Below are 13,082 nucleotides of genomic sequence, written 5' to 3' on the forward strand. Positions count from 1 at the left end.
GGGGGGGGGGGGGTTTAGACCATCTACCAGACCGGAAGTGATTTATAAAAAAATCATATTATGAGAATTGTTGTGTACTCATTATATGAATTTCTTACAATTTATTTTTTAGTAAAAGGTACTTGGAACCTACATAACGACCTTGACTCAAGGTGACACCTGCAACGACAAAATCAATGAAAAAAGTTGTCGTTTCTGACATATTTCATTTTATAAATAAAATCTGCAACATGACATAAATAAATAGATAAAATTTCTTGAAAATCATATCAAGATGTAGCTCTTGAACAGGTACTGCTATTAAAGTGTGTGTGTATGTGAGGGTGTGTGTGTGTGTGTGTATGTGTGTGAGTGGGAGGGTGAGTGTGTGTGTGAGAGGGAGAGATAGAGAGAGTGTGTGTGTGGGTGTTTGTGTGTGAGTGGGAGGGTGAGTGTGTGTGTGAGAGGGAGAGAGAGAGAGTGTGTGTGTGTGTGGGTGTTTGTGTGTGGGTGGGAGGGTGAGTGTGTGTGTGAGAGAGAGAGGGTGTGTGTGTGTGGGTGTTTGTGTGTGAGTGGGAGGGTGAGTGTGTGTGTGAGAGGGAGAGAGAGAGAGAGAGTGTGTGTGTGTGTAAGGGTGTGAGTGGGAGGGTGAGTGTGTGTGTGAGAGGGAGAGAGAGAGAGTGTGTGTGTGTGGGTGTTTGTGTGTGAGTGGGAGAGGGTGTGTGTGTGTGTGTGTGTGTGTGTGTGAGAGAGAGAGAGAGAGAGAGAGAGAGAGAGAGAGAGAGAGAGAGAGAGAGAGAGAGAGAGAGAGAGAGAGAGAGAGAGAGAGATTGAGAGAGTGTGGGTGTGTGGGTGTGTGGGAGAGAGAGGGTGTGGGTGTGAGGGTGGGTGGGTGAATGTGACAAATTAAAGAAATACCATAAACCAAACAAAAACCCCATTACAATCAGGGCTTGTGACAAATTCCAAAAAAAAAATCATATATAACGTATACATTCTGCTATACTACATATTCTCATATGTGATAAGAAGATATTTCATCAGAGATAAGATACTAGAAAATATTTCCAAAGAGGAAAGATGGTATGTGGGCATGATCAGCCAGATGACGATTTCCGAATCTAAGCATTCGGCAAACCTCGCTGATTCCGTCACCTTCATCATTCATTAGATGACGATTTCCGATTCTAAGGTCTTTGGGGGTCAGAATGCGCTTAAGTATAGCTATTTAATCTATTATAAGTTGGGATTATGTAACAGATGATCGCTTCGAAATTTAAAAAGTTTTAAAAATATCTAACTATCAATTTTCTGACAGAATTCCTATCATATATCCTGGTTTCTTACTATAATTATTGCTATTTGATGTTCGGTAGTTTCGTTCGTTTGAAATCACTTCACGAATTACGTAATATATAGCTGACAGATGTTGGTAAAAGTCACCATAATTATCTTCTATTGAACGTACCCTAGCAATTTGTACAGCCGTTGTTTTAATTCTTTGTTCACGAGACAGGCTAGTCTATAAGAAAAATCGTTTACGTAGTATCTAAGATTTTGCTTGCGTGATATCTTTTTATTAATAAAGTTAATAAGGATCTACATGCAAGAAATTCAATGTTGACCGGTTGAATGTATTGATTTTCATGTAGAAAATTTAGAGAGCAGATTAGACTATAAACAAAGTTACTGCCTGTAATGTTCATATAATATTATAAACATTATAGTATATAGAATAGTATATATAAAACAACTCTTAGCCGATATGGCAGTCTACCTGTCTGTAAATGACACACACACACAAAGGAATTGATGGCTATCATGTGCAAAACAGAATATTAATTACTGTTCGTCACAATAGACCTCTAAGTGACCTCTCAATATCGCCGGGTATTGTTATCAATATACTGAAAATATAATAACCCCCAAACAGATCATACGTACATGCTTATTACAAGTATCGCTGTACTTTATTGTTGGTATGGAGATGTGTCAATTAAATACTCAAAGACTACTTCTGCGGTTTATAAGGTACAAAGAAAATATGCTATTGTTGTCATGGCAACTGAAATCGAGATCAGTTTATTACATTACAGCACAACATAATGTGGATATGACAAATACTCGTATTCAACCATATTTTTATTGATATAAACCTGTAAAATATATACCCCAGATACATTTTATACAATAACAAATATATTGTTACTGTTAACTCAGTTTTTTTTAAACTCAAACGAAAAATAAGTAGTACATTTTACAAAAGAACTTGTGACTATAAGACCAACAAATTTACCTGATAGTAAAATCCTATAAAATAAATGATTTTATTAAAAATTATATGCATACATATATCGTTCTTCATTCTTTTTAAATTCACGAATAAAAGAAAGTAATATCCAAAAATAACAGTTTGATTTTAGTCATAAATTCTTATGTAAAACGGGACCAAGTAATATACCTCCATACTTAAGAAATTTACAGTCTATAAGGTTTAGCAATTTTGAAATATAAAGATGACACCATTATTTTGGAGAAAGTAATTTGATACAACTTTTCTCGCTAGTTTCCTCCATTTGCCTGAAGTCTCCAATTCTTTCATTAATGGTTCTAGTCTGTCTTTATAATCCTGGACATGTTCTAGATATTCTTCTCTCATTACAATGACAATGTAACCGCCTGAAAGTAAAAAAACAAAGATGACAATCACAATGGAACCACCTGGAAATAAAAACAAAGATGACAGTCACAATATGTAACCACTTGGAAATATCATAAATCAAACGACGATGTCATCTCTTGGAATTGCCACAAACATTTTCAATCTCAAAATCACGTGTCGGGAAAAACAGCAACAAACAAACAGCACTATTTTTACAATTTAAACCGAAAAAAAAAAATTATTAAAAAACTTTGCAATAGAGCTCTTTGATTTGGTTATTACATGTAATAAGAAAGAGCACACTCAACAGATTCTAAACCAGCAAAAAAAAAAAAAAAAAAAAAAAAAAAAACAAAAAACAAAAAAAACAAAAAACAAAAAAACCAAACAAACAAACAAACAAAAAAACCCCCCACAAAAACAAAAACAAAAAAACAAACAAACAAACAAAAAAAAAAAGCATTTCACAAGGTTTTACTATAATTCAGAAACAGCAACTCACAAAGTTTACTGTTGTAAGCCAATGAGACAAATAGTCGTTTTCAAAGAGTTTATTTAACTGAGAGTTGTGAGTCGTACAGTTAATCCTATAGGGGCATTTTTTGGAAGAGCGCCGTAGATCGTATTTTATAATGTACAATAAATAATGCTCATTTACATATGAAATAGACAAATCAGATTCAAGTAAACAAGTTATTCAATAAATATGTACAAAATCCTTGAATTTTATAAAATAAATTGTAATTGAAACATAAACTTTAATATTTTTAGCAATGTTCCTTTACTGTTTCCAAAAATATATTATATGTCTCTGCTGTTTCCCAAGATAGATAAACTTCCTGGTAGTTTACATTGTCCTTAATCCGATTACCAGGTTTGTTTATTCTTACGGAAAATTCTTACACTTTCATATCCCATGTTTATTTTCTGATTAAAATAATTGTCACAAAAAACTTTACACTATAAACCAGATTTCACCACTGAAAAACCATAAAGAAAAACTCATCAGGTTTTAATTTAAACCAGTAATAGTGACTCAAAAGATTTTATTATTAACCAGCAACTCACCAATCGGACTTTGCTGTAAATCAGAAAGAACAACTTACCAGGTTTTACTATACGAATCATCTCATACAGAGCATTGCATGGAATGTGACCCTCTCCCATACCACCAGCAATCGCAGCGGCATCATAAGTATCTAGAATTTAAAAAAAAGTTATTTTAAGGAAGCTCTAAACACTGCTCACTGAAGAGTTCTAATTCCATGATACATTTATGTACTTAGAGTGTTCTGCCCTTTGATGTAAAATAGAACAACTGGGAAATTTTCAGTAAATAAAGCATTTGGAAATAGATTAAAATATTCTTAGCATTATATTAGATAAAGTAACTGAAAACGTTATTTGCAGGTAATTTCGTAATGTAAATAAACAACGGTGATTTCTGTTCGCTATAATAGATAGTTGTCAGTAGGCCCAAATTAGCAAGAGTTATTTTCCATTGGTCGCCATATTGGAGGTCAACATGCTCATATTCCTTCATTATTCAACCAACTTTGACTTTTTATACTGGCCATTGAGGGGTAAGAAGCATTGTTTTTCTGAAAAATATACATTTGTTAAAGCCTCCTTTATTTCATAATTTTTATTCTATAAAGATTTTTCCCCAAATATTTCTGCTACACCCTCTTAGATTTGGTAAGACAAAGAGGAAAAATTATCAGGTTGACCACCAAGATGGCGGCCAAGGGAAATAACTCGGAGAAAAAATCTGTCATATGAAAACTATGTATACTTCATTGTCTTTGAACATTTTTCCAGGAGAAATATGGCAGGTGCGGCACCCTATGTTGAAAATAAACTAGATAAATTCAATTTGTATACACCTTTATATAATTTAATTTTTTCAAAGTCCAAAAAACCTTTTTTTCATTTTAGTGTTTAGAGCTCAGGCACTTGTTTCGTATACGGGACAACCTGGTAAAAATAAGTAGGGGGTGCCCCGTATACGAAACAAGTGCCTGTGGTTTAGAGCTTCCTTAAGATAGATACTAATTAATTTTTTCCACCAAATTTAAGAATATTCAAAATAATCGTAAATATTCACATATACTTTTCATGATATGATATGAACACATGTACCTGTTTGAATATTCAGCATTTTCTCAGTCATGAAATCACAGATGAGATTGGAATATACATTTCTTTTCCTGGACGCCTCAATCATTCCCTCTGAAGGGTCTAAGCCGTCGATTGAGCGAAACCCCCTGTCCCAGAGCTACAAAGCAAGGACGCACTGTACTAATTAAAGAACAATACTAGTACTCTTTATGCATATACTTAAACATCTTTTCTTACAAAGATAAATCTTATATAATGAGATGTCTTGCAATGAAATCTCGAATATGTTACCAAAAAAAAGTTCAGCACCTTCCCAATTCAAAGTTGTTAAATTTAATTTAAGACCATGCTTACTGTAGGAAGAATTAGTCAAGTTAATTATGGTTGAAAAAAGAAAATCAAAGTGTAACCTCTTGTCCAAGAAATCCAGTTCCAGAAGCAATGTCTAAAATTCGAACACTTTCACGATGTTCCGAAATCAGGTCACAAAGAGTCTCAGCAGCAAGCTTTGGTCCACGATATCGGTCTGGTCCCAGGTCCTATACACAATAAAAGGCATACAGGTCATTCTGGTTTTAATATAATGTAAATTACGGTCTGAGATATGAGTTATTCTTCAAATTTAATTTTACAGTAGTAAAATGAAATACTCAAAATTTTATGTGGGAACTATTTTTTTCTGACAAAAGTCTAAAGGCAACATTTTTCTGAATATGATTTAATTATGGGGTCAGAGGTCCTTCCTTAAAGTTTTTATTAACACTCCGCAAACATCTAAGATTTTTTTTATATACTAGTGTTGCATTACAATTTATGAACAGTATTTTTCTTATAACAAAAATCCTGGGGAAAAAAGTTTCTAATGGCAGACTATTAACCACTAATTACCACGTCATATTTATTAGAATTCGCCCACTCTGTGTAGTAATTGGCCACTTCTTTCATCGTGATTCCCTCTCTGTGAGCCCCATAATTCTTGGCGAACGCACCTACTTCCCTCTGGTTGCCCTCCTGCTGGAATTTCTTTGCCTTTTCCGCCGCCATTATCTGTTCTAACACATCGTATATATCTTAGCAGAGCGTCTCAAAATGTCACTTAGATTCTAGTAACTGAATTAATATGTTTGACACCATCCTTTCAATTATCACATTTCATTCAGACTTCGTCAACCTGCCATCTCTATACTGTACTCACCTTTTCGTATTTCCATACTAATTTATTTTTTACACATACACTTATTAATAAGACATATTGGTTATACAATAAATTCCAAAAAAGACAGTCTACTTTTGAGCCCTCTGCGATTCTTTCAAATGAACAGACTAAATTTCTATGCATGATGCAGATACCACACTCCTGAAGAGAAATCCGAATTCTTTTGCTGATTATGGGAACATGATAAGGGGCTGGATTTTCCCCACGCGGAGTTTATTTTCCTCCCGATTTTGCCTTCATTGATGTGCATTACAATGTTTCATAAAATCCGTATTTGTTTGTTGAATAAAACATTTCTCTGTTAAAACTGTAGCAAATTTGCTTTTAAAACATGAAAATAATACTGAACTCGAGGAAGAGAAATCTGAGAATTTTGTAAAACGGTTTGTATAATGTCTGTTTTCAAACGTGATTTCAGGTGATATATGGTTCATAACTTTGTATTTATTTCAATAGGGGGGAAACAGATGACGTTCCTTCCAGAGTTAGTGATGTGGATTATTAAATAATCTAAAGCCGGATCACACAGAAAATAGAAAATAATAATTAAGAAATCAATTACAATGCAGTTAAGCGACCTCGACAATTCTACCTTTACAACATGTACAAAGACCAAAACAATGCACGAGCGTGTGTTGAACAAAGATTCCAGAAATGATTAAATTCGTGAATAGAATTAAAAAGTCTCATTTTGTTCAAAAAAGCGTATTTATTTCATAAAAATTATCCACTTCGATCATCTAGAATGTCACTTTCATTTACGCTGCAGGTTTGTAGCTCAATGGTCTGATTAAAAAAAATAGCGTTGAACAACCATCTAAATATTGAGCTGCAGAGAACTGCAGCCAGTTTATGATAGAACAACATAACATGAATTCTGACGTATGAAAAAAACAACAACAAAAATCTGGTGTAAAGTTTGTGTATTTTGAAATCCAAGGCGACAACATCGACAGAAAAAGAAATGAAAACGAAATAAAATAATTAAAAAAAAAACTATTTCAAAAGGAGTGGTGTTAGAACAAGTCCCTTTCCTTCACACACACATATATAAATGATATTTTACCAGGGGTCCGTATTTTCTAATGGGGGAGGAGGGGTCGATTACCTTAATATATAAATTTAAAAACTGAAAATCAATACCAGGGGGAATCCGGACTTATCCACAAACTTGGATCAAGAACATCAAAGGTATTGAATTTCATTTAATACCGATTCATTTACATGTAATGCAATTTTTTATCATCCTATTTTCTCAGTAATAATCTGCTGCTTTATGAAGAATTAAAATCTTATAGGTATTAGACTAAGAGTCTTCCAACGTAATGAGTAAACTAGGCAATTCTTAGGTATTAGAATCTGCAAACGTAACGAGTAAACCAGGCAATTCCTTAGTAATAGAGTCTACCAAGGTAACGAGTAAACTAACGAGTTAACTAGGCAATTACTTATAGTAATAGAGTCTACCAACGTAACGAGTAAACTAACGAGTAAACTAGGCAATTACTTAGTAAGGCCAACGTAACAAGTAAACTAGGCAATTCCTTATAGTTATAGAGTCTACCAACGTAACGAGTAAACTAGGCAATTCCTTATAGTAATAGAGTCTACCAACGTAACGAGTAAACTAACGAGTTAACTAGGCAATTACTTATAGTAATAGAGTCTACCAACGTAACGAGTAAACTAACGAGTAAACTAGGCAATTACTTAGTAAGGCCAACGTAACAAGTAAACTAGGCAATTCCTTATAGTAATAGAGTCTACCAACGTAACGAGTAAACTAGGCAATTCCTTATAGTAATAGAGTCTACCAACGTAACGAGTAAACTAACGAGTAAACTAGGCAATTCCTTAGTAATAGAGTCTGCACAAGTAATGAGTAAACCAGGACATGTATTTTGGTTTGTTTTGTAGAAGGTAATTTGAGTGTCAATATTAAATAAAAATATAACATGTTAATTTCAAGCAAGACAAATCACATTCTTACCTTATCGTTGTATACGCATACCCTGCCCTTTTCCTTGTCTTTTTTATCATGTGATGAAATCGTTGGTCAATGATTATAAATCAGTGACATTGAGAAGTATATTAAAATGTAGACAAAATATTACTTAAACAATGGTTTTAGTTTGTTATTACAATTGTTCTAAATGTCAGTCCTATGTCATTTGATTCCGATCAGTTATGTAAAAATGACGGTTATATCTTTTTATTTTTATTTATTATATTTTCTTTAAAATTGACAAATGATATATATAAAACGATGCATATATATATATATATATATATATATATATATATATATATATATATATATATATATATATATATATATATATATATATATATATATATATATATATATATATATATATATATATATATAAACCATTGATGACAGAATAATATCACCAGAAAACACCTCACCTTACAACCACCAATGACAAAAATGAATGATCAAAAAGCAATACACTATTCAACCATTAATGAAAAAAATATATCATCAGATATCAACTTACCACATCCATTATTTAAAGCAATATGAGCTGCATTTCTGAGCATTTTATTTTGCTTTTAAAACGTGCTGTTATGATAAATCTGTATGTTATTTAAACATTTAGGATCAATTAGACTGAAAAAAAGTATTAATTTTTTTCCAGAAGAAAGATTTCTGTACAGGGGAATGTGTAGTATTATTTAAGAAATCAATGTTGTACAAGACGACAGTAATGTAATTTTGCTTTAATTAAAGTTTATAAATAGTTCTTCCATCGCAAATATAAACAACAGAAGTGTATAAACGTTCTTTCTTCTGTCATTGAAATACTAGTAGTTAATTACAAATTTGCAACAAAAATTCCCCGACATCAAAGTTGCAGCTCATATTGCTTTAATGGTAGATTTATAAACAGTAATCATACATGTAAAGCACTATTATGCAAATACTATTGATAGAAAATCACCGCCAAAAAGCACCAACCATACTCTATAAAGGAATTATATTGTATATCTTCATAAACACTACGCCATGCCATATTATATCACCAGAAAATACCATACCAGACAACATAATATGAAAAAACACGTGACATGCAACATATCACTTAGCCCACACCCATTCAATGATAGTTGTTTCACTAGTGGATAAAATTTTGCCTACACATTGCTGAAATATTTAGAGTACAATGTATATTCATTTGAATTTTCACTCACATCTATCGTCGATGTACTAATTAGAAAGATTATATTCTCCTGCCAAGAAATAGGGCAGTTTTAATTTATTTTTTTTTTAAAAATTTTGTTCAAACATTTTCAGGCTTTTTTGAATGTTCTTTTCTTTTGCTTATCAATTATTCTTTCCACCCGTATTCCCCTTTCAAAAACTATAATACACTGCATGTCCGTTGGAGAAATAAAACTTATACATTTAAATTTTGATCTGCTACAAAGCGAAATTTTTCCTTCCAAATGGTATAAGTAAGGATAATACGTGTGTTTCATCCAAGGAAAATTTTAACATGTTGCGAAAAAAGGGGAGGGGGTTATTTTGTACACATGTCCTTCTCATGAAATCAAAAATATGTACAATGTATATGTAATTTATCATCGTTTACCCCAAACTTAAATTGTAATAAACTTCCTTGATGAAAATCGGGAGAAAGTACTGTCCAACAAGTATAAAACGGACACAGACGACCATCAGATCAATCAACAGATTATACATGTACGTGTATCAAATAAAATTGGTTGGTTGCCAAGATTTAGTCAACCGTAAGAAACTGTAATTAGCCATAAAAATGCTTTGTAATTCCCCCCCCCCCCCCAAACATATGTTGTAATTTTGTGTATGGCCTATGTACGTCATTTTGCAACCAATGCCTTAACAGGATTAAGATTTTTTTTCTTTTTTTTTTCGTTTTATCAGATCTACATTACATTATCTTTAAAAAAACAACAAAGCATTAATTGTTTTCTTCCTTCATTGATTTTATCTTTTTTTCCCGTTCTTTATAGACAGTTTGCTTGCCACCATTGTCGTGACTTACAAGAGCACGATCTATACTTATTAACAAGTATCAACTTTCAGTGCTAAAAAGCTTATCTGACGTGAGCAAAATTAATTCCCGTTAAGATTTTTAAAAAAGTTAAACCCAGCGTCCTCAATATAATCTGACAGCGAGGCTTGATTTTTTTTCTATTCATTACTTTTTAAACATGGACATATATACAGAAGTTGCTTAAAAAATTTAAACGTACATGACGATCTGAATACAGATAAAGTTGCTGTCCTTAAAAAAAACCTGAAATACGTGCAAGATACGCTTGTGTTTCTAACAGATATCTAAGAAAGTTTCTAAGCTGTATTGAAAAACATTTCTTTTATCTAGACACATGTAAATTGTTCACCATGATATAAGAATTCTAATTGCTAAACTAACTTATGGGTACAATAAATAATAATAGCAAGGCCTAATGATATTGTATGTTGATCTAGATATATATACATGTAATTGTAATGTAGCCTTAATCAGGATGGAGAGTATACTCGAAATCGGGTATTATCCGTGAAATCGCGTATAGTCCCCGATATCAGGGTATCATTGAATCCGCGAAATCGGGTATCCCGTGCAACTTTCTGTAACAGCAAAAAATTTAAACAACGGTGCATAATGTCAGTTAGTGTTACATGTACATCAGTATCTTGGGGATTTATATATATAGTAAATATAGTTAATAATGAGGACCTTAGATCACTAATTTTAAAAGGTCCTAAATTTAGGGAACCCAGATCCTTCAACTGGCGTAAGAATTTCATAAATATTATGGATTCTGTAGAGGACTACGCCAGGCAATGGACAAGACATGAAAAAGAAGACCTTGACACTTTGTCAGAATGGATTAAATGTATCAGATGTATGTTAAGATCGCGCATTAAAAGATTGAGAGGCAATATGAAAACCATCTATCCTTCTGTATTCAATAATCCAGAAGTGAAAAAAGAATTAGATAGATTACATGATCAGTACGTACTGGTCCCTGCTGACAAAGCAGGTAACAACATTGTCTTTGTTTGTAAGGCTCATTATATTAAATGTATTTTAGAGGAACTTGGATTTGATTCTACAAGTGGTAATCCAACTTATACTCATATTTCCCTTTCTAAGGAAGAAATTCTTCAAAATCATATGTCAGTTTTGAATATTTTTAATATTCCAAACAACCAAAATGAATTTGAATTACCATATTTATATTGGATTCCGAAACTTCATAAAAATCCTTACAAACAAAGATACATAGATGGTTCCAGTAAATGTTCAACCAAGCCTCTATCTTTACTCCTCACTAAGATATTAACAGTGGTGAAGGAGAAACTTCAAGAGTACTGTGCAACAATATATTCGAGAAGTGGTGTAAATCAGATGTGATACTTAAAAATTCCAAGGAACTTTTGGAAAATTTGAATCACAAGATTTTACCAAAATCAACAGCTTAAAAACTTACGACTTTTCAACTTTGTTCACAACCATTCCCCACGATAAATTAAAGTCCAGGCTTTTTGATATCATTGACAGCTGCTTTTTCAATAAAAATGGAACTCGTAAATATACTTACCTTGTCATTGGTCATTTGCAAAATTATTTTGTTAAAAAACATTCTGATTGTTCACACAAGTACTCTGAAGTTGACATTAAAAAGATGCTTGAGTTTCTGATTGACAATATCTATGTGGTTTTTGGAGACCAGGTCTTCCAACAATCTATTGGAATTCCCATGGGTACCAATTGCGCCCCGTTATTAGCAGACCTTTTTTTCGTATTCATATGAAGCAGAATTTGTCCAAAATCTTGTACGTGAAAAGAAGAAAACACTTGCTGTGGCCTTCAACTCGACATTTAGATATATCGACGACGTATTGTCAATTAACAATGGCTATTTCCAATCTTATGTCGATCCGATATATCCTTGTGAACTTGTGATTAAAGATACCACAGAGTCTGACACATCTGTTTCATATTTGGATATTTTACTTGAAAAAGACGTTAATGGTAATCTAACAACCAAACTTTATGATAAACGTGATGACTTTAACTTTTCAATCGTCAACTTCCCTTACTTATGCAGCAATATACCTTCATCACCTGCATACGGGGTATATATCTCTCAGTTGATTCGATACGCAAGAGCATGCTCTTCGTATGTACAATTTCTAAAACGAGGTAAATTATTGACGAATAAGTTGATGAAACAAGAATATCAGCTGTCTCGTTTAAAGTCATCATTTCGTAAGTTCTATGGTCGATACAATGACCTTGTCAAAATACAATTGATCATTGAGTCAAATGCTGACTGACGTTTTTCACACTAATTGTTAGGCTATTATTTACACACTGAATTGCCTACGGATTTTTCCGTTATTTCCCGATGATGACAAGGAGCACACGGCGGGTGTGACCGGTCGGCAGGGGATGCTCACTCCTCCATGGCACCTGATCCCACCTCTGATGTTTGGAGGTCCGTGTTTGCTCTGCTCCTATTTTGTATTGTATAATGGACTTTTGAGCTTGAATACTGTTCGTTATCTCCATATATTTCATTTTATTGAATCTAATTTATATGGTTGTCTGACAAGTTTTAAATCACACGACAAACACTGCTGGGGTAGCACAGAAGACACGGTAGAGTCATTATTTTTCAATACAATTTCTAAAAATAAATAATTACATGTCGTTTGTGTTTATTTCCCAATATATTATTCCGCAAGCTTAATTTCCTAACTCATGTATTATTCACAAAATGTAAGACTTTGTAGAAATTTAACTACTAACGCAGTGTTATGTTATTTTTACTTAGAAAAGTATGGCGCCCCTTTCACGTTGAATTAACATTATTCCTCAGTTGGTAAGTATTTCTCATCGATATAGAAAGCCGACGTTATCGTAAGGGGAAAATAAAATAAATGTTTAAAAAAAAGGACATACGGGAAAGCAGGTCGAAAAATGATATAATATGAAACAAATTTTAATATGTACATGTACTTAAATATATTTTTAAAAATATATACAGTGTTTAATTTTCTAAAAACAAATAACTACATGTCGT

General features: G+C 32.8%; 2 protein-coding genes across 8 annotated transcripts in view; both read right to left on the reverse strand.

Moving 5' to 3' along the window:
- The window catches only part of LOC133202578 (uncharacterized), a 122,894-nt gene that overhangs the window by 36,509 nt on the left and 73,303 nt on the right, over window positions 1-13,082 (reverse strand). The gene's annotated exons all lie outside the window — the stretch shown is intronic.
- The window catches only part of LOC133202441 (methyltransferase-like protein 27), a 43,888-nt gene continuing 32,659 nt past the window's right edge, over window positions 1,854-13,082 (reverse strand). For 3 of the 7 annotated variants that reach the window (XM_061338261.1, XM_061338264.1, XM_061338262.1), the window contains exons 2-6: window positions 5,651-5,809; window positions 5,173-5,301; window positions 4,784-4,919; window positions 3,748-3,840; window positions 1,855-2,658 (exon numbers count right to left, since the gene is read on the reverse strand). In XM_061338261.1, coding sequence (XP_061194245.1) covers window positions 2,474-2,658; window positions 3,748-3,840; window positions 4,784-4,919; window positions 5,173-5,301; window positions 5,651-5,809 — 702 coding nt within the window. In that variant the 3' untranslated portion in view covers window positions 1,855-2,473. Of the gene's footprint in view, window positions 2,659-3,747; window positions 3,841-4,783; window positions 4,920-5,172; window positions 5,302-5,650; window positions 5,815-6,050; window positions 6,315-13,082 lie in introns of those variants that run through there. The other 4 variants (XM_061338263.1, XM_061338265.1, XM_061338267.1 and 1 more) reach the window with 4 other exon arrangements.

This window comes from Saccostrea echinata, unplaced genomic scaffold (assembly GCF_033153115.1).
Source record: "Saccostrea echinata isolate AGI-Se365-2 ecotype Australia unplaced genomic scaffold, CSIRO_AGI_Sech_v1 ptg000047l, whole genome shotgun sequence".
NCBI classification, from domain to species: domain Eukaryota; kingdom Metazoa; phylum Mollusca; class Bivalvia; order Ostreida; family Ostreidae; genus Saccostrea; species Saccostrea echinata.